General features: G+C 38.3%; 1 protein-coding gene across 3 annotated transcripts in view; it reads right to left on the bottom strand.

The window, feature by feature from the left end:
* Positions 1 to 25,555, bottom strand: part of unc5b (unc-5 netrin receptor B) — a 53,676-nt gene that overhangs the window by 8,919 nt on the left and 19,202 nt on the right. For 2 of the 3 annotated variants that reach the window (XM_052573214.1, XM_052573213.1), the window contains exons 2-8: positions 5,973 to 6,197; positions 5,296 to 5,439; positions 4,921 to 5,024; positions 4,426 to 4,606; positions 2,231 to 2,398; positions 1,960 to 2,124; positions 446 to 478 (exon numbers count right to left, since the gene is read on the bottom strand). In XM_052573214.1, the coding sequence (XP_052429174.1) occupies positions 446 to 478; positions 1,960 to 2,124; positions 2,231 to 2,398; positions 4,426 to 4,606; positions 4,921 to 5,024; positions 5,296 to 5,439; positions 5,973 to 6,197 (1,020 nt within the window). The remainder of the gene's footprint in view (positions 1 to 445; positions 479 to 1,959; positions 2,125 to 2,230; positions 2,399 to 4,425; positions 4,607 to 4,920; positions 5,025 to 5,295; positions 5,440 to 5,972; positions 6,198 to 25,555) is intronic. The other variant, XM_052573215.1, reaches the window with a different exon arrangement.

Genomic DNA, 25,555 nt, shown 5'->3' with positions numbered 1-25,555 from the left:
TGGTAATTATAAATAAATAAATAGACATATAAAAAAACAAGCTGTACAAGTCTTCACAAGCTGTACAAGTCTTGTGACTGTATACATTTTAAAAATGGACTGTGAGGTGCTATCATCTATTTCATATTCTCAGTTCATATGAAGTTTTGACTTCATTTCATGAGGTTCAGCTTTATCATGCAGGACAGTGTGCTGCATATCCAGAGATGAACAGGACAGAAGTGACAGAGTGAAACAGTACACACACACACACACACACACACACACACACACACCCACACACGTACTTCATGATCATACTTATATAGCATCTATATAGATTCATATTTCCAGTCACTTTTCCTTGGGTTTCCCAGACACAATCACATGAGTAGCCAGACGGACAGAGAGAGAGGGTTAAAAGTGGATGTCAAATAAAAACACTGTTATTAAAAGGAAAACTTACGATGGGTTGCTTGTTCAATAGAAACCTTTTTATCTGTCAGAAAAAAGGCAAAAACAAAGACAAAACAAGAAATAATGAACATGAGGATGGATGAGCAAAGTTATGAGCGTAGATCAGAGATGACTGCAAATGAAAGTGGAACAAATAATCCATAAATGCAAATACAAGACTCAGCAAATGATACATCAAAGCATAAACTCAGAAATCACAGTAAGTTTATGGTAGGCAGAGCAAAAGTAAATATGTTAGCGTTCTCAAGGGACGGTAGGCACTAGAGGAATCATTTGTGAGGAGATATATATATATATATATATATATATATATATATATAAATGTATGTATGTGTGTGTGTTTGTGTGTGTGTGTGTGTGTCAATGCTGCATTATTGATGCTTGAATCTGGGTTGTGCTCCAACTTTAAGCCCAGACAGACCGCACTTAAACTTCCAGTCTGCACTGTGTTCTGGCTGAATAGCGTGTGCATATGTGAGTGTGAGTGTGTGTGTGTGTGAGCATGCTATTGATGTTCTCCTGAGATAATTCAATGCTGTCAGTTGTGCTCTTCCAAAATCAGCTCTGGGTTGAGCATCCAGTGTCAAGATGAATCTAACTCACCATCACATGGCTGATGTGTTTCTTCACTTGCTAGTATTAAAGTACATTTTGTCTGGCTGCCCATACTTCACCGTTTACCCTCTTGCCCATCTGTGCTCACAGCCATGTGCTAACTCATTTTCTGAGGGTGTGAGGACCAGTGACAGTTTGTTTTTTTTTGTTTTTTTTTTGTTTTTTTACTAAATGAAAATTAGAAACACTGCCCTGGCAACTAGAAATATTTGTTAGATATATTTTACAGTTACATGTATTTTATTTCAAGTAACATGTTTAATGGTATTAATTTTAGCTTTAAGTACATTTGTTCTCCATTTGAATGTATTTTAAAATATCAATTATTTTTGTGATAGCTAAGATTTCTGTGATAGCAAAAATTTTAACTTTAAGCTAATTTGTTCTCCATTTTAATGTATTTTAAAATATCAGTTATTTCTGTGATGGCAAAGCTGAATTTTCATCAGCCATGATTTTTTTTTTCAGGATTCTCTGATGAATAGAAAGTTCAAAAGATCAAAAACAGCATTTATTTGAAATATAAATATTTAGTAACATTACTTTAAAATAATTTGAAGTTTTAGTAATTTTGTTGTGTGCTTATATATCTATATTAGTGCTGTCAAACAAAATTAAATCCAAAATAAAAGTTTTTGTTTACATAATATATGTATGTGTACTGTTTAATTATATATATTTAAATGAATAATTTATATACTTATATTTTATATTATAGATTATATATAAATATATTTAACATAGACATAACATATTTTTCAAGAATATATTCATGCAACGTTTATACATATATATATACACACATACACACACACACACACACATTAATCGTTTGACAGCACCTATATATATATATATATATATATATATATAGGTCATGTGACTTACAGCGAGCACACAGTCCTTCTGTGCAGTTCTTGCTCTCCATCATGCTGCCGCTGCAGTGACGTCCTCCGTTACGGGGTGGGGGTGCCTGACATTCCCGGCTTCTCCAGTGTGTGCACTCTGTCCCACACGCTGACCACTTGGCCCACTCAGTCCAGCCTCCGTCCACTAGGAAAATACATAATGAGCATTTACACAGCGAATCATGAATCTGTTAGTGGATCTGATATGAATATAGTGTGTCTGTAAGATTGTGACAGGTGTCAGTCTTCACCTGGACAGAGGGTGGTGCAGGTGACTCTCTGGAATGGTGGGCCGTCACAGAAGGCTCCTCCATTGAGCGGTGCTGGATTGGTGCAACTGCGTGTTCGTCGCTGCCAACCCCGCCCACATTGAGCATTGCACTCTGACCACTCTGTCCAGGATGACCAGCCCCCACTCACTAAGAAGAGCCAGATAAACATATACATGAGCCAATATACACTGATATGCAGTTTGCTCTGAGGAGAATGAAGCCTGTTAGATACACTCACTGGACTATTCAAAGAAAAACAAGCAGCAATGCAAAATGAACTACTTTGAGCAGTACAACAGGACACAATGTACAAAAGAACTGCATATTATGTCAAACATAAGAGATAATGTACAGTGAGTCAGCATGTCATAATATTACAGGACAACCAGGACCCTGATTTAAAGCAGAGAGTGCCTTGAAACTTCCTCAAGGTTTTTTTTTTTTTTTTTAATAGATTAATGCACTCATTACACAGATACTTACCAAATTATTTAATAAATTAACATAAAATATTGATTTTGTGCAGAAATATTATGTAACCTACCATTCTAAAGTTTGGGGTTGGTAAGAATTTTCAGAATAGATATAGAGTAAAAACAGTTATTATAAATATAGAATTATATAATATTATAACAATACAAACCAGGTCAGGATGGAATTGAAAGGCCTCAGCATCTCTGGCCCTAGCAGAAGGAAACTTAATGCTCAAAGATATCATAGAAGCACCATCCATGGGAAGGCAAGGCCTAGGAATGACCCACTTCCAAAGGTGTGGGAGAGAAGAGACATGGTCCAGGCAGAAATAAGGGACCTAGAAGAGGGAAGGAAGGCAAAGTGGAGCTAGGAATCCAGGGAGCCTGGACAAGGTGGTATCTCCCCAAGAGGAAGGTGACATGGGCTGACCTTTGGAGGCTCGACTCGAGCCATACCGGATCTCATTCTTGCTTAGGGCCGTCTTTGACACCATTCCAACCCCTGTGAACCTACACAAATCGAGGATGAGGGATGACCCAACATGTAAGCTCTGCGGGCAAAAGGCAACGATGGCACACATCTTGACAGGAAGTAAGACCGTGCTTGCCCAGGGCAGATACAGATGGCGCACTGACAAAGTACTGACTGTGCTAGCTGACATCCTAGAGCAGGAGAGAACCAGGAAATGTCAACATAAGAGAAAGACGCCACCTGGTATAACATTCGTCGAGGAGGGGACAAAGCCACAAGGTTCTCCTGCAGTCTGCCCAAGCATGGGAGCTTAGGGTAGACCTGAAGAGAAGGCTTCAGTTCCCAGATGTCGTCCACACAACCTTAAGACCTGATACGGTCCTTTCCTCCACAGAAGGAAAGAAGATCATCCTAGTGGAGCTTACAGTGCAGTGGGAAGAGGGGTGGGAGGAGGCATTTGAAAGGAAGTCAGAACACTATAAAGATCTAGTGCAGGAGTGCAAGGGACAAAGGTTAGCAGACATGGTTGTACCCAGTCGAGGTTGGATGTACAGTAGGGGGGCTTCCCCACCCAATCAGCCTGGAAGCTGATGACAGACACTGGAGTAAAGGGGATTGAGAGAAAGAAGGCAGTGCGTAGACTGGGGGAGGCAACAAAGAGAGACTCTTGTTGGATTTGGAGCAGAAGGAAGGAGTTGAATGGCTGGCTACAACTGCTGACCCACCAACAGTAGAGTGTTACGGTTAAGGGTCGAAACACTTCAGGATCCTTGGTAACCATCTGATGACACAACCTCCTGGAACAAAGGCTCCAGTCATTGCAAAATTACTGAAGGAAAAGCATCCGAGGATGTATGTTATCATTGAAAAATAAATATTTTATAACATTATAAACCTTTTATGCATCCTTAATGTACAAAAATGGATTCTAACAATAAAATTAACTGACCCCAAACTTTTGAATGGCAGTGAAAATATTTGAACTATTTAAATTACACTAGAATAAAAAGAGTGCAAAGTAAGACAAAAAAACATGAAACTTTGGTCAAATTTTAAATGATCATTATAGACTGCAAAATGGTGAAAATGAGTATTTCAGAAAGCCGTATGATAAATATTCATAAACACTAGGAGTGATTCTAGTTTTCTTTTGTCTAGAGAAATTCCCCTTGATAGTTTCAATCAATGATTCGGATCACTGCAGGGATTCTGATCGGTCAAGTGGTTACCGTAGACGATGAGTGTGGCAGTGCTGCTACGTCGCTTAGCGACCACATTGCGAGCCACACAGGTGTAGTTAGCCGTGTCAGAGAGTCGAGCCTGCTTGATGATCAGGTCATGGTCGATGGTAATTAGAAAGTTTGAATCCAGCGCTGGGTCAATGAGCTCTTCGTTCTTCAGCCAGTCCACCTGTGGCATTATAAGAAATCAATCCATTGACTTTGAAGTAGAATGATGTGCATCAGGAACAAAACTGCACTTAAAACCATTTGAACAGAAAATTAAAAAGCACCAGGCATGCTCTGAATACAAAAAAGGTATAACTGGATGAAAATAAACAGTGTAAAATATCCTGCGTGGTTGAAAGTTTTATCAAGCCAGTGATATTATAGTACAGCCACAATCAAAGATTGTATGTTAGTTATTATGCATGAAACAAACTGAGAAAAAACCCAGTTGGAGGTTGAAACAATAACAGAAAGCATAGGAAGGCGATATTGCACCTCAGCAGGCGGGATGCCCTCTGGTGGACGACACTGCAACAAGACTTCCTGCTCCAGACGCACTTCCCTGCCAAGTGGCTCCTGTTCAAAGTTCTTCCTTAGGTCTGATAAACACAGAAATATTTATTTTTTACAAAAACAACAACAACAACAACAACAAAAATCTAAGTGCTTCCATTTTTTTTTAATTCTAAGCAACAAAACAACAACCAAAAAAGCATGTGTTATGAATTAAAATAGCACAAGCAAAAATAGTGAGTGTTCTTTAGTCAGAATACTAGGTTCTCTTCAGGTTCTGTCTTTTAAATGCAGAGTGCCTGCCAAAGAAGGCATTTGACACCGACAGATCACATAAGCTGCTGAACACAAACTCACAGGCGATGCGGACGTAAGCCCGCCGGCTCTTTGTGGTGCCTGCCGAGCTCCAGGCAACACACTGGCACCAATAATCCTCCAGTCCAAACAACTCCTCTACCTGCGTCCGGGAGACAGAGATATCTACCTCTCTCACTACTAGACCTGAGACAGGAAAAAACAGGAACATATCAATCAAGTTTTAAATGCATGCATCACTTCTGACAGATGTAGTAAAATTGCAAGCCCCAGACTGTGCTTTTTTATTTAAAATAATACATTTTTGGTGATGTTTTTAGCACAGTATGTTTGTCTTTAAAGGTTTATACAGAACGTTCGTTCAAAATCAATACCCCAGTGGAGAAAATGAATGGGATCGACTCAACTGTCAACTTTCTGGAATCAATCTCTGAAGTGTAGCATATTCTACAGTACATAGAAACTTCACCAAGCCAACACCTGTACTCCAACAGACATGTTTGAGATTAATATTCTAACCTCTAGCTACCTATTAATGTCTATGGTTTTACAAGTCAATGTTCAACAATCACATATGTGACCCTGGACCACAAAAAATGACAAAAAGTCAAACCATACATCACTTGAAAGCTTCGAAAAATTGACACTTAACACTGGTTTTGTGGTCCAGGGTCACATATGGCGTCCACATACTTTTTGTCCATATCTCCACACTTTACCTGTGATTGGGTCTAGACTCTCCTTGGTCACATGGTCATTCTGATTCACCCATTCTCCATTGCATTTGAAGTATATCTGCGTGGCCGGCGCAGCCTTGCAGGAAAGTTTGACCGGTCTGTTTTTCACTATGAAGGCGTCCTCCGGCTCGCTCTGGAATTCCGGTAGCGGTTCGGCCGGGGCAGACGGAAATGAGTCCGGGAGAACTTCGCTGTAATCGCTGCCATCTACAAAAACAGAGGCAGAGAGGTAAGAACATGTGTACAGTTTATTCACAAGCATGTCTCTGTCACAGCAAATGAGTTTGGCCTGAGGGGTAATGGTCGAGACAGTCAGTGTGCGTTGAGAAAGACTCGGTCCGTGACATTTCAAGTGTACAGTACTCTAGTAATACAGCGTCTGCTCAGTAAAGCATCCCTGGGGAGTCCACACAGAGCCACAATGAAGGTGGGGGAGCTTGACCTTCCATTGAAACGCCCAGTGATCACACATTATCCCCTGACATTTTCCCAGTGACAGATCCCTCCCAGCACAGAGCTCATCCAGGGGCCTTCGTGTTTCACGGCTCCGCACCCAGGCCCTGTCACCTCCAACACGACAATGCTGTTAACCTTTCAAGCATTAAAAGCTACACAGACTATTGACTACAGAGTGAAAATGAGGTCTGTAGACAGTGGCGCCGCGGGGCAAAACCAGAGAGCTGTTGGTTTGCACTTTCTGTGATTTGTAGCACACTTCTCAGAGCGCACTTTTTTTTGGTCGGGGTGGGGCTGTGAAATGCTATTTTCTTGACTAACCTTAATTATACTAGAGTGATAATGTGCTAAAACTTGATGGCATGTGTTCAGATAAGTAAACATCCTCGGGGTTTTCCCCCCAGCTCAATGCACTACATTTGTTTTCAATTTCTATTCTTCCCTAGTCTGCAAAATGGAAATAATAGTCAATGTCAAGCCTAAAAACTCATCCCAGAGCAGCTCTCTCATTGGCAGGCATAATCACAAATGACAACAAAAGCAATTACAAACAAAAATCCGACTCCGATGGAGATGACACCTCCTTTTGGCCGTGAAAGGGGAGAGTTCACCCATTAAACTGCAAAGGCTCTCATGGTTGAAGGCACTGCTTGAGTTTAATTATCACGCATGTACAACTGTCATCAACTGGCATTGTAATGATGTGACTAAAATATTTCTGACGGCACAGCTTATCTTGCTGCAGCGCAGGAACATGATTAAGTTCTCATTCATATCCTGTAGCAGGTTGGACTCCAAAATCAGCAGCTTTGCCATCACAGGAATTAATTAAATGTAAAATAGTTTAAAACAGAAGTGTTTTTTAAACGGATATATTTCACAGCCTTTACTGTACATGTTAAATACTTACTCATTTCTCTTATCTGATCCTTTCCATGTCAGTGAAATCACTAAATAAAATGTAATATAGCATAAAAAAAAACTCTGACTTAAGCCAGAAATATTCTTCTCATGCACATCAGCTTATGTTCAGGTTGTGGGTTAAGTGCCCCTAAAACTCGCACCTGGTCAGAATTCAATAAATGGTAAAATGCAGATCCAAAGAGAAAGACTGAAGGACAGAAATGGAGAGAGCGTGAGAGACTGGGTGGTGAGGAGACATCATAAGTGCTCTGAAGGCTGACATGCGGGTCAACTGTCTTTGTGTGCCTCTGTGTTTGATGGAACAAGCACGTGTGAGAGGTGCAGGGTCTGGACTTGTCCGCTGACTGCAGAGGTGAAAGAGGTGAGGGAAGAGCAAGTTGAAAATTGGATTTGGGAGGGTGTTTTCACATACAAAGGAGGAGAAACTCTATACAGGGCAGGTCGAAATAGAAAGGGCAGAACAGAGGAAGAGAGCGGGATAGAGAGAAAGAAAGCAAAAAAAACTAGGCTTGACCACTAATGCATTATCACAAACATTTCCAAATCATTACACCTTCAGTGCTACTTCACAATATAGTCAAATGAAAATGTCTCAATATTATTTATTACACAGAATCTTGAGATTTTACAACTAGGCAAAGCCCTGTGTAGTGTTACTGTGTGTGTTCCACACAATCAAATCTAATTTACGCACACACACATCAGATAGGTCACACATAGAAGGTTCTATAGCTGAAAGTGTCAGTCCAACTTTGTGTCATTTTATGACAGCTACGTCCTTTCTCCAAGCTCACAGTGAAAAACAAAAAAAACATTAGGACACACACTCAGTATCTATCTATATATATATATATATACCTAAAGTACAGATTAAAATACAAAATATATACAAAATAAAAAAAATAATGAAATATTAAAATAAAAATAAAATAAAATCATTAAAATTAAAAGACAAAATAAGAAAAGAGTTAAACAAAAAAAGTGTTTTATCCATTAGTCACAGACTACACAAAGCATCCTCTTGACATTTCAAGCAATATCTTAGAGGATGGTGTTCACAAAATTGTCACCATTATAAACTCTGCACGTCATAAAAAAGCATAAAAAATAATAATACTTTGTTAACAGAGAGATTCAATCGTTTCAGCACTTTCACAAATATCGCTCTCCCTTTCAAGACATGAAAGTGCATTGTGCCAATGACTAACTCTGCATCTCTATTTTTTTCTCTCTCTCTCTCTCTTCCCTTTTCTCCTTTCCTCCCTTTGTGTCGCTCTCTCCTCCGACAGCTGTCAGCTTGTCTTTTTCAGACTTTGACTTCTCTGTCGATAAGCAATTGTGTTTCTCTTTTTCCCCACTACCTCCATATGGCATCGATTGCTACAGAAAATCACCAGTCAAAAACATAGCCTGTCATTCCCTGTCACACACACAGAGAAGAGGAAAAAAGAAAGACATTTTGTGGAAACAAGGAAAGAAGCTGAGAGAGAATGTGTGCTAGAGTTCTTTATGTGTGTATGTGTATTTGTGTGTGTGTGTGTGTGTGGGTGTGTGTGCACGTGTGTGAATGCAGGATCTTTTGGGTGACAAAACATGTGTGAAAGTCAGTGTGAAAAAGATAGAATCAGTGAGACAGATACAGTCCTGAGCATATGGAAAGGAGATGATGGTTTTTCTAATCTATCTATCTATCTATCTATCTATCTATCTATCTATCTATCTATCTATCTATCTGCCTGTCTAAATGTATGTCTGTCTGTCAATCAACAAAGCTTGATTTCTTAAATTGTAAAATTAGCTTGATTGTTAAAAATAAGGTGAAATAAATGTAGAAAAAAAGCACACAATAAAGACTAAATCAAAAAATGAATACAAAAAATCAAAAATAAAACAAGAGGCAAAAAATTAAATAAGGAGGTTTGTGTATATATATATATATATATATATATATATATATATATATATATATATATATATATATATATATATATATATATTTACACACATACATTTTTTTTTTTGGAAGAGCACAACTTGCCTGAAACACATAATAGCTCATACTCCACTGGGCTGGACACTAACTTTACAAAGAAGGCTCTCAAACAGTTTGAAGAGCAGACATGAATACCCATCAGGCCCTTTGGCAGCCCACAATTTAGCTGGAATGGTCCTGGCACTCCTAAAAAGAGGGAAGCTCTTAAGAGGCCCCCGACTGCAGGTCTTTTATCACTGTAATGATAGACAAGACACAGCCGGGACCAAAGCCTCCCAGATCTCAGTCTCTGGGAAGGGTGTAAACATCCACACATATGTGCAAACAACCATGCACACTCATGAACACAAAAACAAGGCCGCGTCCAAAGCAGAGGCAGATGCACTTTGGGATGTGCGTGAAGCGATTCTGTTAAGATTGCAATGGAAGAGAAACAGAAATGCTCAAAGGGACAACACACGCACAAACAAACACATGGCTAACAATGATGTGGCCTGAAATCAAAAATGTTCCTGGACCTGTCTCGTCTCTCTCCCACGCAAACGAACAATGCAAGTCAAAATTATACACAAAAGAATGGCGACGCTCACTGAAGAAGCCACAGAGGGTGTCAGACAGTGCAATTTTGCTAGCTCCAGAAAGTCTGCAGCCATGGGAGTCACACTTTATCATTAGCTTACAAAGGCTGTCATTACAGTCCACATAATATATATTGACATATACAGCTTTACCCTCAACTTTGCAGCTGTTATAATGATGCTTTGAAAACTAGAGGATCTGGACTTCATCAATGCTGAGAATCAACATTTCTCACAGTCAGACCTCAAGCGGTGAAAATGAGTGGTGAAAACCTGCCCACAGAGACTCTAAGTACTAGAGTGTTCAAATCTTCTGCCCTAAAGTGGTTTTCACTACTTACTTATTAGTATTTTTATTGACAGAAATATAATGAGGATGTGAAAAGGGTATGTAAAGGGATAGCTCAGCCCCCTTAAAATATATTTTAGGTTCAGCAGCAGAAGGAAAACCAGACAGGTTTTAAACGACAAGATTGTGAACTTCTCCTTTAAGATGTTCTGTTCAAACCCATGTAATAGCACTCAACACAAAACAGGTAGAAAAACACATTTTACAAATTTTAAAATAATTACCACTTTACAGTAATTTGCACAGCAAACAGCTAGTGTTACTGACTCATCAGCAAGTGTTTGATATAACCTGTGTTACACCAACCTGTTATGTTTCATCTTAACTGACAACAATAACCGGTTCTTATGATTGTGTCTGATTGGATGAGGTCGAAAACTGTTGATTTATGGAAACCTGTTCTCACACCTTCGTTCAATAATCTATTAATGGAACACGTTGCCTGGCAACTTTAATCAGCCTATGGTTAATTTATTGCACAACACTGTTTGGCAGAAGAACTGTGTTTGTGCTTATTGCTATTAATAAATATAATTATATACTGAACTTTGGTTTTTATTCTTTTGCTATTTCTTTTTAAAGAAATACACTACCATTCACATTTTTGAAGTCGTAATTTGTTATGAAAAATACAGTACAATTTTGAAAGATTAATAATAAAATAAACACAAACAAAAACCCGGCCTGGTCCTCTGTCGTCTTGCACTGTCGTTACTCCTCCATTTATCCTACCGGAGCTCCTCCGTGGGACTCCAGACCAGTGAGTTGAGCAGGTGTAGCGCATTAACATTAACTCCACTGGCCCCGCCCCTCTCGTCACAAAGATAATTAGCAAATGTTACTTGAGCAGCAAATCAGCATATTAGAATGATTTCTGAAGGATCATGTTAAGCTTTGCCACCACAGAAAAATATAGGCTACTACAATAGCAAAACTAGGCTATTCTAGTTCACTATATCTATATCTAAATAAATATGTAATAATATTTCACTTTATTACTGGTTTTGCTGTGTTTTTTTATCAAATAACTGCAGCCTTTGTCAGAATAAGACGCTTCTTTCAAAAATAAAAAAAAATTACCAACCCGGAACTTTTTTTTTTTTTTTTTTTTTAACAAAAATATAATACAAAAATATAGTTTCATGGGCACTTAGAAATATTCACCCACTGGCAGGTGTCAGAAAGTTCATTTTGGACCGCACACACCTTATTTCAATGAGTTTTGCCTGGTCTACTTCAGGTTTCTTTATCATTTTAACAGCACTACAGAGAGAGAGAGAGAGAGAGAGAGAGAGAGAGAGAGTGTGTGTGTTCTAACCACCACTACCATCATCATCATCATCATCAAGTTCTCCACAGGAACACTGTAGTAATGGGCACACAGGTTGGACTAAAGAGAGACAATGAGGGATGGATAATAAAACATCCCCTGGTGCTTCTCATAGGACATTTATGAGTGATTGATATTCTGAGTAAATTTACACAAACATAATATCTGGATTGGAGCAAGGACAGAAACATGAGCTGGACAGATCTGTTCTACACATTTTTCACCCTTCCATGTTAGTTTATTCAATATTTGGCCTTATTGATATGCTTCCAGCTGCCAATAAATGTCTATTAATCTTAGTATTACATAATAGGCCATATTTAAATCCATTCCATAAAATTCTGTAAATTTCCCTTAAAAATTCAGTGAGAAAATATGAGGGAAAAAAGCTTGGTGAATCGTCTGGGCCTACACTGAGAAGAAGAATCAAGGGTAAAGGGAAAAGGAGACGGGGAACAGAAGTGTGATGGAAGAAATCAAGAAAATGGTGTAAAGAAGACAGGAGGAAAAGGACAAGATTGAGTGAGAACAGATAAAAACCACTGGAGACATGAAGAGAGAGTGACACAGCCTGCTAGAGAGTGTGTTTTTATAAACACCGGGTGAGTAAGGTGTATATTGACAGGTTTTGCCGGTCCATTAACACATCTAACGTAAAGAAAGCGGGAACATCGCAAATCTACAAGGTCACAACGAGTTCACTGCACGCACACACACACACACACACACACACACATACACATACACAAACTGTCTTTACTCGCTAAATTGCCATGCACAATGCTTAAAGAAAAAGGCAAAACGTGTTTAGAATAACTGAGTGATGTTAGAGGACAAGAGTTACAAAACATAAAAGAACAAAAACAATCAGTAAACATGAAAGACATATTTCACCCTGGATGGATTTCCCAGAATGCCCTTCACTTTATCAGCCTCTTTTTCCTCTCTAATCTGAATCAGAATCAACACTTCTTCCCTTGTAGGACAGTTGAGCTTGTTATCACTTGGCATTCTCTCACCGATACACACAAAAACACAAACTGCAACATGTAAACACTAGCATGTACAAACACACATGCGTCTACTCAAATGAGGTGTGAGATGAAGAGCTAAGAATAATGGCTCGAGAATCATCATGGCAACAGAAATGTCACGCCTTTGATTGAATCTAGCATGTTAACAAGCTCTAGTGTGACAGGGCTATTTCTGTCCTCTGTGTATGAGGGGATGTGTGCGGACTGAGTCTCAAGGGTGGCTGGCAGATTGGCATAGGTGAGGGTTTGTGGGAAGCAGATATTTGAACTGACAAGAATGCTGCTCTCACACGTTCAGCGCATTTTAAGAGCTGCCGGACAAATAGGCACATGTACATGCATTTTCGCAGACGCTGAAGTCCCTTAGGAGATGTATGTTGGTGTGTAAACAGACACAAAGAAACACATGGCATGAATGTTTAGACATTATTGCACAAGGTCTTGACTCCGCCCCTCTGGTGCACATCCATTCCATCTGGCCTCATAGTTACCATTGAGAATATTAATGACGGCAGCTGTGGTGTGTGTTAGTTCTCAATATCAATGATTGGTGGTCATTTTCAAAAGTCCAACATAAACCTACTAGACCAGACAATCTCCAAAAAAAAAAAAAAAATATCCATGAGTTTTGGTGGGGCATTCGTCAATGGATCAATGGAAATTGGAAGTTGGGGGTTTAATTTTTTGGATAAAACCTTTTCTTTGGAAAACTTTCAAGTTTGCTTTAGATTTTTTAAAAAGGCTAAGTGAACATGGACTGTAAATTAAATTTGGACTCTAAAAGGTAAAGTTTCCTGAAGGTCATCTAAAAATAAAAAAATATTTATTTAGTCATTTCCACACTTTTTTCAAAATGTGAATATTTAAAAGAAAACTTATTATATTATATTATATTATATTATATTATATTATATTATATTTAGGGATATGCCAGTATCAAATTTTCCTGTTACGGTTAATTGATAATGCTTTTATCACGGTATACGGTATTATTATAATTTGTTTTTTCCTTATAACAAAAATAACTAAACATTTAAAACAATAAAGCAATACAGAAAAATATATAAAAGTTAAATGTTTTACATATTAAAGTGCAATATATATATATATATATATATATATATATATATATATATATATATATATATATATATATATATATATATACAGGTTCTTCTCAAAAAATTAGCATATTGTGAAAAAGTTCATTATTTTCCATAATGTAATGATAAAAATTATACTTTCATATATTTTAGATTCATTGCACACCAACTGAAATATTTCAGGTCTTTTATTGTTTTAATACTGATTACTGGCATACAGCTAATGAAAACCCAAAATTCCTATCTCAAAAAATTAGCATATCATGAAAAGGTTCTCTAAACGAGCTATTAACTTAATCATCTGAATCAACTAATTAACTCTAAACACCTGCAAAAGATTCCTGAGGCTTTTAAAAACTCCCAGCCTGGTTCATTACTCAAAACCGCAATCATGGGTAAGACTGCCGACCTGACTGCTGTCCAGAAGGCCATCATTGACACCCTCAAGCGAGAGGGTAAGACACAGAAAGAAATTTCTGAACGAATAGGCTGTTCCCTCTGTGGGAAGGAAAAAGTGTGGCAAAAAACACTGCACAACGAGAAGAGGTGACCGGACCCTGAGGAAGATTGTGGAGAAGGACCGATTCCAGACCTTGGGGGACCTGCGGAAGTCTGGAGTAGAAACATCCAGAGCCACCGTGCACAGGCGTGTGCAGGAAATGGGCTACAGAGAAGCAGCACTGGACTGTTGCTCAGTGGTCCAAAGTACTTTTTTCGGATGAAAGCAAATTTTGCATGTCGTTCGGAAATCAAGGTGCCAGAGTCTGGAGGAAGACTGGGGAGAAGGAAATGCCAAAATGCCTGAAGTCCAGTGTCAAGTACCCACAGTCAGTGATGGTCTGGGGTGCCATGTCAGCTGCTGGTGTTGGTCCACTGTGTTTTATCAAGGGCCGGGTCAATGCAGCTAGCTATCAGGAGATTTTGGAGCACTTCATGCTTCCATCTGCTGTTAAGCTTTATGGAGATGAAGATTTCGTTTTTCAGCACGACCTGGCACCTGCTCACAGTGCAAAAGCCACTGGTAAATGGTTTACTGACCATGGTATTACTGTGCTCAATTGGCCTGCCAACTCTCCTGACCTGAACCCCATAGAGAATCTGTGGGATATTGTGAAGAGAAAGTTGAGAGACGCAAGACCCAACACTCTGGATGAGCTTAAGGCCGCTATCGAAGCATCCTGGGCCTCCATAACACCTCAGCAGTGCCACAGGCTGATTGCCTCCATGCCACGCTGCATTGAAGCAGTCATTTCTGCAGAAGGATTCCTGACCAAGTATTGAGTGCATAACTGAACATAATTATTTGAAGGTTGACTTTTTTTGTATTAAAAGCACTTTTCTTTTATTGGTCGGATGAAATATGCTTATTTTTTGAGATCGGAATTTGGGGTTTTCATGAGCTGTATGCCAAAATCATCAGTATTAAAACAATAAAAGACCTGAAATATTTCAGTTGGTGTGCAATGAATCTAAAATATATGAAAGTTAAATTTTTATCATTACATTATGGAAAATAATGAACTTTTTCACAATATGCAAATTTTTTGAGAAGGACCGGTATATATATATATATATATACACACACACACATACATACAAACATGTCTAATATTTTATTAAATTATATTAAAGTTTATTTTATAACTTATTGTTTTATTTATATATATTATCATGAAAGTAACATAAAAGTGTCATAAAAAGAGCATGATGGTAAGACGCTGATGGCAAATCTTCACATTTGGCTGAATTTTCCTCTTAAATCAGGTAGTTCCTGAGTTTCTAGAGTGTTTATATGGGCATTTAACACATTAGATGGGAATGGCATGAAGATGGAGAGCCCATCAGTGCTCTTCTTCCTGTGCTGCTGACTCTGTATTGGGGCGCAGCTAGAGGGCGCCACCCCCCACTGAGCCCATTTATCAGCCACCATCAATAACTGCCCCATTCCGCAGCACCCCCCTCTGAAAACCACTCTCCCCCAACACCACCTACCGCATGGGAACAGACAGAGAACCCCCAAACCATCAATCACCCCCAGACAAACACCAGGAGGAGAAAGAAAAAGTAAGATCAAGTGAGGGATTTTTACTCATGTGAATGCGATCGCTGAAACAAATAGCTCTTAAAGTCAGTCAAGTGACAGCAATTCATGGGTGTGTATGTTGTGCAATGCAAGGTGGCACCGGTGCCAGTCGCTCTGTATGTGTGTGGCTGGTTGCCATGACGTTCAGTCACATGGACCAGATCCCCCTGAGGACCTTTAGTTGATACACAGATCTCCATGGAACAGCACATTACTGAATTCAACACCATCCAGTGCTCCCTTCCTGTTAGTTTCCTGTCAGAACTAAATATTTCAAGATAATTTTTCCAAAGGACAGAAGCAGTGTCATATCTGGATGGAAGAAGCTTTTCATCTCGGATTCAAGCTGAGCTCCTTTATCATTTATATTTTTCTGTTTTAATATTTTGGTGTCATGCAAAATAAAAAAAGGTATTTTTCATCTGACATACCAGTAATTATTTAATTAAGGTGTCTATGATGATTTGATATATATATATATATATATATATAGCCTATTTTACTACTATAGTGAGTACATGGGGAGTTCTCCATCTGTGCACCTTTACCCCCAACACATACCCCACCCCCTTCCTCCTCGGGTTGAGCCGTGGAGCCAGGCTGCTTTAAATGGGTGTAATTAGATGAGAAGATGAGCAGCATTCTTTCCTGAGGGCAGGGTGATTACAGGCCCTCTCTAGACTCCCTACAATTACCCACTCTATTCCAAACACACACACAGGAATGTTCTCTCCCCTCAACAAACTACTCCACCTGATTACCACTCAGTAGAAGGACATATAGAGGACGACATGCACACACAAGCACTCAAACCCTAAAATGCCAATTTTGGAGAGGTGAGCTGAACGCTCTGACCTTTGACCCTTGATGTCAACACACACGTCTCAGGCAGTGATGGAGTAATGCCCAACAATACCTTCGCCTTAAACCATGGACACAGACCGTTTCTTTGTCTTTCTTTCAATGTATCATATCAGAGAGACTGTGGTAATTATAGAAAATGGTATGTTGAGAGACGCTCACTCGCTGTGGATTATAATGAAGACCAACCTGTAAGTCATTAAGTCTTATTTTGCGCTTGAGAGAGTCAAAGACTAAACACATTTCTTTTCAAACCTCAGATTTCTGAAACATTCATAAGCACACTCTCAAACGTGTATCAGTTAGATCCAATATTTCCCAGACATTTAAACAGAAAGAATAGGCAAACAGATAAATATTGTTTGTATGTGCATGTGTATTCGCCAGGAAAAACATTATTAAGAAAAATAAAAGATTAACACGATGCGATGCATTACATTACACTCACAAAACACGTTGAAACCAGTCTCGTTTTCTGATTCAGAGCCAGTGATGTGTGGTGGATTGTTGTTTGTCTATAATCACATTCTTTTAGAGCAGAGTCAGCTAATTTCTTTGCTAAATACAAAGATCACTTCCACAGATGTGCTCAGTTATAGATCTTTAGTTCATTTTTGATTTAGTGGTCAAGTTGCTTAGTGGATCAGAACAACCCTAACCTGTCTTACGAACCTCTTAAAAAAAAAAAAAAAAAAAAGGTACACATGCATTGGGAATAATTACAATAATAGTAAACTAATCACACCACAACAAAACAATATGCTGTATTGTGGAAACATAGACTTAAGACAATAAGCTGTCATCATTTACAAAAGAAAATTCAAGCAGCCAAAAGCTTATAATTGTGAATAATTCTATTCAAATATGTGGCAAAAACAAGTTCTCACTTTAAAAATCATGTTAAATGGTACAGCACTGTATACATGTAATGAGCTTTTGCTTGGTTGTGTGTGTGTGTGCGTGTGTTTATGTGTATGTGTGTGTGTGCGTGTGTGTGAACTGCTGCATCATCAGAATACCAGTGTTGCCTTTGAGATATGTGGCTTCACACATGTAATGAGGGAAAGGAGGAGCACTGCAAGTTAAAACTATGAAAAAGTAAAAGATGAACAAAACAGAACAATGCAAACAAACATACAGTTAAAAAAATCCAACAGAATAAAAAGATCACAAGAAAGTAACATGAAAAAGGAAACAACAAAACAAAAACAAATAAAAAAACAACAAAACAAAAACACGAAATCCAAACAAACAAAAAAATGCAAACAAAACACACAATAGAATAAAAAATGACAAAGCAAATATCAGAGTGCTAGTGAACATCAGGACTTTATCTGCAGCAGGGTTCTCTAGAGAGGGATACGATTAGATGAACCTTCCAGAAAAATTTCATCAGGACTCAAGAGAAGATACTAAAAAAGATAGGAAGAAAAGACAGACAGAATAGAACGAGAGATGGAGCAAAGGGGAATTTACCCAGCAACCCTAGAAATCACTGGAGAACACAAGGATGTGCAGCACAGCGGCTAATCCTAAGAATCTTACTTCCACACAAAAAAAAAGAGAAATAAGAAAGTCTAGTAATGAAACGACATAGTTTGGAGACCAGGCTGAGAAAGAGGTTGATTGTTCAAGTAACCAAGGAGAAAGGAGAAGAGTGAAGACAGAATAAGGCAATCTGTTGTAGAGGAGGAGGACAGAACCAGGAAGAGGGAGGGAATGAAAACATGTGTGCCGTGTCTAAGTAACCATGGGAAAGACTGGAACATGGAGAGAGAAAGCTAGAGGAAAATAAAGAGACAAGGTATTAATGCAATTCCCTGAATGAGTTTAATGTGGCCAGGGGTATGTTGGGCCGCTGTTGTCTTCGGCGCTGAGCTGTCCTTACGAAATGTGTTGTGACAGCCCAGCATCTCCTGAAAAAATGCTTCAGCAATGCTGCACCCGTCATGTTAATGAAGACGTGTGAAGACGTGCAAAACCGGCAACCAGTCGACACATTGCGATGGTCTTGCACACGAACATATTGATGTATGCACAGATGCACAGCGGTAAGAACAGACAGCCGACTGAAGCTCACTGATGAGCCGACGCAATGCTGTATCACTCCGATATTCCACGTACATAACAGATGCTGAAAGACTGGCATGATCACTCGTGCCTGTGAATGGATGGGATGTGATATATTGGCTGTAAACAGCCAGACACACACAAGCAGGGGGATTGGCATCACTCTGCTCTGTCATTGCGTCCCCTTGCATCAGAGTGTTCCCCTGGTGCTCACTCAGGCAAGAACAGGTACAAAGAGCACCAATGGCGCTCCTTACAAAACACTCCACATGTACACACAGTTAAGATGGAAAGATGCTTCGAGTTGGAGCCGTAGGGTAAAATTAGCAGACAAACCTAAAGTTTACTTAAGAAGACGAAAGATAGATAAAACAAGAAATAAGGTAATACTAGAGCGCTTCATTGATCTCCTGACCCTACATTGGCTTTGGCTAAGTGAATGTGTCCTGGGTTCAGATTAGCAAAGCGTAATGCAGTTTACAATCTTTATCTACCCTGCTTTTTGCTCTTTCCTACTGATTTATTTTCCATCCGCCATGCCACTATCCATCTTGTAGATTTAACTTATTTAACCTCTGACCCACAACCCCCTCATAACCTCTAATTTTCTCCTGCACTCACCTTGTAGATAGACAGCACAGAGTTCCTGTCCTTCACCTCCATTAAAACAACAGTAAAAAAGCTCTTATAGGCTATAATGCCTCTCACTTACATTACTGGTTGTTTTCCCAGTCTAGTGACTTGGCACTCTGATGTAAATTATTCATAAACAGTGACTGACATGCTGATGGTATTTTCATCATAAGCAGACATGAGCGAGTGTGTATGAACATGATATGGCATCGCTAGATTGTAGCTAGCAAGTTGAAATGCAATATTTAGTGCACAGTGCGTAGAAAATAAGTAACCAAATCTTTTACAAGTCTCAAATTTGTCAGCTCACATGGGTTGTCTGAACCATGGAAGTCTAGAATTCCTGGAGAAACGTTATGACAGTTATTCGGTTGGAAAAAAATACTGCTGTATATGCATTTTAGTTAAACCCACGCTTGCAGCATTTACTATGAACCAAGCCACTCTAAAACACTGAAAACACTGGATCATGAGCTGCATGCGTGTAAATGAACACAGTGCCGCACTTCACTCCGAAACACTCAATGCATAGACTATATTTAATTAAATTACATTCTTGCAATTTAATAATTGCACTTATCCATATTGAGATTTTGGTTTTATTTCGATTAATTACACAGCCTTAAGGCACGACTTAAGTTGGACAGTCTCTTCCTGTCTAAATAATGTTCCTTGGCCAGAACAAGCTGAGTGTGGACCAGATTTTATACTTAAAGTCAAAGTCTGACTTAATTTGTACATGAGGCAAAATATTGTAACCTCTGATGAATGAAATCTTCACAGAACGTCAGTCATTTGATGTGTCACGACTGATCTAATTCCTCTGACTAACTATATTTTGGCAGAAGGGTTTGATCAATTTTGTTTGAAACTGTTATATTGCATCATTAATTGAAAACACATTATCAGGGGTCCTGTCAAATGAAAGCCTTCCACTTGATGCATAGCAAAATGCAGGCTGTGTGAAATCACAGCTGCACTGCAGTGATGGACAGATAGTGACAGTGTGTTACTGGGAGCTGTGGTAAAGAAAGACTGGTCCTGTCACATGTCCAGAGCCCTGGGCTTGGATGTTTTCTTCTCTGATGCCTAGACACAGCGACTGGCGTGACGAGCCCCTGTGCCTGCTATGACGATAACAAGCAATGACGTCCCCTGTCTCTCTCTCGTCTCCTTCAGCTGCTCTTCCCTCCTTCACGGTGTCTTTTCCCACTCGTTTCACACAGCCAGGGCAATGGATGAGGACTCCAGTCTCTGTAACAGTGGCAGTGCTCTGGAGTGCAGAGAGGATGCCAACTGTGTGCCTCTATCAGTTCAAGCATTCCTGCTGTGCATGTTATCACAACCCTGCATGATTGATTCATTAGCAGTCTGATGAATTTTACAGCTGTTTTGTAGTGTTTACATAAACGCCAATAATAGCTAAATAAGCAATAGGCAAATATATGGTAAAATGTAGAATTTAAATGTAATTATATATAAGTGTGTAATTGTGATGAATTTGATTATAATCAGGGGTGCACATAAGTGGTCCGCAGGCGCGACCAAAATAAGAAAATTGCACTCAGAGCATGCGTTTACGTAACGACTTGATTGACAGCTGTTAATGCACAATTACCATTTTAGATTGACAAATTGTACTGTATAAGATTTCTATTCAAATTGAAAACATAAATCTTTATGATATTTAGCTACATGACTAAATGTAAATCTAGGCTACCCAGTAACGTATTCAAAGCACAATCCAAAACTGTGGCATTTCATTCACTGACGCGCCGGCAACCCGCCAAAATAAAATGCTGATATTAAGTTTGAAAATGAAACATTTAAATAATTCAAATTAAAATAATAATAATCAAAATATTAGCATTTTATTTTTAAGTTTACTATAAACTATATTTGTATTTAATATTAAAATTAAACAGTATTATCACACTTTATTATTTAATTTATTATTATTTTATAAAAAAAATAATAATAACCCCTTTAAGGATCATGTGACACTGAAGACCACAATAATGGCTGCTGAAAATTCAGCTTTGCCATCAAAGAGAAATTATATTTTAATATTTTGAATATTTTAATTTTTATTAATAAATTAATAAATCTTACCGAACCCTTTTTAACAGTAATATATAGTATTCTAAAAATGTATACCGTCAGCTAATTTTTAACAACTATCAATGGAGAAAAATGCTTTTTACAGCAACATGGTGTAGTTATGATCTCTCCTACCAGAGGCCAATGAGGTCGTGCTAACCAGCCAAACCATGACCCCTCTGGTACTGGTACATGTACTGAGCCTCAGACCCTAGGAATTTAAGCGTTTCTATATTTGTTGTTTGCAAAGTTTTCTTTTACACATCTACATAATTTTACCATTCCACTCACTGTGCATCAGTATTAGTGGCTTTGACATGCCGCATGGATCACATGCTGTCTCTGGGTCAGCTGTTTGTATGCAGCAGCGCTCTCTAGATACTGTGGCTGCATATGGACACTGTCTCCAGAGCAGAGAGGGGCGGCGTGGGCCTGACTATTGCGGAGCTTTCCGTTGTCCCTCACCGCATTCAGGTAAGCCCAGAGCTATGTGGCTCCCATTAGGATGATAAAGAGACCTCTCATCAGCTCAGTCCCTCTGGCCAAGAGCTGACATAAGATTTACCTTCAAAAGAGCTTCGTATACGCCAAACAGCCTGCTGAGAGACTGAACAGACGGAGATAGAGTGGGGGAAAACACAGAAAGAAAGAGGACTGTACCTCTTGGCCATATTTATTATATTTCTAAGCTTGTAGTCTAGATTTTCTTAGGCTGTGGTGTAACAGAGGAGCCTTCATAGTACAAAAGCACTAAGGTTTTAAATGTAGAGGGTAAATCAATAGAAAGGCAGGGAGACTGATGGGGAGATGCAGTGTGGACTGATAGAGAGAAATAATGAGGAAAAGGTAAGAGAAAAATGATGTAGGTTGAGTCTGACCTGCATAACAGAGAATAATATTGATTATTACTAAATTAGTGCTGGACTGACCAAGAGCGCAACGTTTAAAAGAGTAAAGACTAGACTGAACAGGTAACAGTTCACTAAGAAATTAAAATGTTATCATTTACTCACCATCATATTTAAAATGACATAGATGAAGACAAAAGCATCAATGTATCACTAAGAAAAACTATATTCAACGCACTATTATTATTATTAAAGGCACAGCTAAATGTGACATTTATTATAATGGGTTTATGTGTTCATTCTGTTTTCATTCACTTTAATGGTACAAAATCAAATTTTGTTGCAATGTTGAATGGCTATATTTACTCATTTTATCCGAAAAAACTGATTAAAAAAAATCCCATTAAAAAAATGCCATTAAAGGGCTCATATGATGCAATTTAAATGTTTTCCTTTCTCTTTGGAGAGTAACAAGCTCTTGGTCCATAAAGAAGATCTGTAAAGTTGCAAAGACTAAAGTTTCAAATCCAAAAAGATATTCTTCATCAAAATTAAACACTATCACTTTCAGGCTTGACCTGATGGTAAAACTAAGGACATTATTAACCAGCCAATCACAATGCACTGGGTCAGTTGGCCAATCAGAGCAGACTGTGCTTGTCTGAAGGAGGGACTTGAAGTGTCTGAGAGACGCGGGGCATAGAGGACATACAATAATGTACAGTATTTGAAAAATTATGTGTTTTTTGAACATTAAAGCATGTCAACATATTCTGTTACACCAAATACACAAAATAATGATCTTTAAAAAAGCATCATATGACCACTTCACACAATTATTTAAAATAGACTTTCTTTCTTCTATGTTCATTTGGAGATGCAATGTAAGAATATATTTAGGATTACACATTTTTATGTTAACTGTGATTAAACACAAACGTGCTTGATTAATTAGATATTTTTTTAATCGACTGACAGCATTACTTTATAAAACCTTATCTTTATTTACTCATCTTTATGTCATTGCAAACATGTATTACTTATTTTTTTCTGTAGAACATAAAAATACATTTCTATGCAATTACTATGGATGAAGACAGAAGCTTTCAAGCTTCAACAAGGATGTTAAATTACAATAAAAATGTTATAAAAGTGTGTTCAAGTGAACTAAAAGAAGTTTAATTCATGTACTACTTTTTTGAATCCTTTTTTATGAATTGATTTTTTCATGAATTGGATTGATCCTTTCAACTCTCTGACTAGAAGCAGTGGCTCAGCATATTATCAGTGATGACTATTACTAAATAAACTTCAATTTAGGTCTGCTTTCATATAAATTACTATCTGGATTCAGAAGATTTGGAATATAGTGCACAAGTCATATGGAGTTCAATGATGCATTTCATTCCTTTTTGATGCTTTTAAGCTCAAGTCCTTGTGCATCAAGAAGGAAAGTCGTAGAAGTTTAGAACAACATAAGGGGGAGTAAATGAAATTTATGGGTGAACTATCCCTTTAAACACAATGCCAAACACAATTAGGGCAAGCCAGCCAGCTTAGAAGAGAGGACAGAGACAAATAACATGAGGTGCTTTAGAAAAAATCACTTTATCTATGAATGTGCTGTTACAGACAAATCCGTACGGATTCCACAGCAACACGGTGACCGTTACTAAAGCCAAAATCTGAGAGAGTGGGTAAATCCACTTACGAATGTCATTAACATGAGCAAAGGCAACATATGGGGGCTCTAACGGATGATGTCATGGTCAGGGTGGTCTACAGGAGTATAGGAATAAACAATGCCGCCCATACTCGCCCCCCCTCAGACCTTCACCAAAGCCCAGATTATTGCAGTCAATCATAATAGATTATATTTCCACGAGAGCCTATAATCGCTTTGTGAAATCATAGCTAAATCACATGCAAGCCAAAAACATTTTTTCCCGGGAAATGCTTTAGAAAAACATACTGTAGGTGAAAAAAATAGCCTCTATTGTACATGGAAACAGAGAATAGAAAACCAATATGAGTCCAAAATCATTTCCATGTGCACCGCAACCGGCATGCACACACACATCCTCACACACTCAAACCAATATAATATCCAAGTGTCCCTGTGGGACGCTCTCAAACCTTTTAGGGCCAATGAACCTGCTATTTCAGTGGAATGGGTGTGTATTTTTTGAAAGCGCTTGTCTGCTATTAAGAGAAAAGCCTGTCATATGAATGTTGCATATCTCAGGGGTCTTGTATTAACTGACTCTTCACACTTAGCTGTCTGAAACAATACCCAGGACAACTACTGACAACAAGCCTGAGTGGGCCTTTGGCCATGGGACAACTCAGAAAAGACATGAAAGGTTACAGCAGGGGTAAAAGGGGCAATCAGAGCTTCACATTGAAGGTACAAATGGATGGTAAATGAGGTGCGTTCAGAGCAATTATGCCTGACTCAATAGCAGTTTCAGGTATAGTTCTATAATTTACACTTCCATAAAAGTTTGGGGAGAGTAAGATTTTGTTTTTTCCCCCAATAAATTATTACTTTTACTCAGCAAGGATGCAGTGAATTAATCAAAAGAACATGTTTTAAATAAATGCTGTTCTTTTGAATCTTCTATTCCTCAAAGAGCCATAAAAAACATCAGTTAACACACAATGGTTTACATCAATGATAATATTGTTTCTTTTGCAGCAAATCAGCATATTTGTTTTATTTCTGAATTATCATATATATATATATATATATATATATATATATATATATATATATATATATATATATATATATATATATATTACCACAACCGTCATAATTCCTTGTCACTATACATTAAATGATCAATAATGTCAATAATGGCTCCTTAAAATATTAACAGCCAGCCCATCAAAATGAATTGCTTGAATGAAAAAGAAGCTGAACAAAGTATTATATTTTTAACAGAATGGTAAGTCTTTTGACTTCTGGGTATTTAACTTCAGCTGAATAGTTACTCAGCAGTTTCCCTGGAGCAACCTGAGGTTAAGTGTCCTGCTCAAAGGGCAAAATGGTAATAGCATTCTCTTAATAATTGCCAGTTCACAGGTCACCTCATCCTGGGATCAAACCTGTAAAAGAACCTCGCCACTAAGCTGCCATGTGCACAATTATACTACATTGTACTTTTTGATGAATCACTATGAATTACATTTACATGTGC

The sequence above is a fragment of the Carassius gibelio genome, chromosome B13, assembly GCF_023724105.1.
Source record: "Carassius gibelio isolate Cgi1373 ecotype wild population from Czech Republic chromosome B13, carGib1.2-hapl.c, whole genome shotgun sequence".
In the NCBI taxonomy this organism is placed as follows: Eukaryota; Metazoa; Chordata; class Actinopteri; order Cypriniformes; family Cyprinidae; genus Carassius; species Carassius gibelio.
This window is presented reverse-complemented; position numbering and strand designations above follow the sequence as displayed.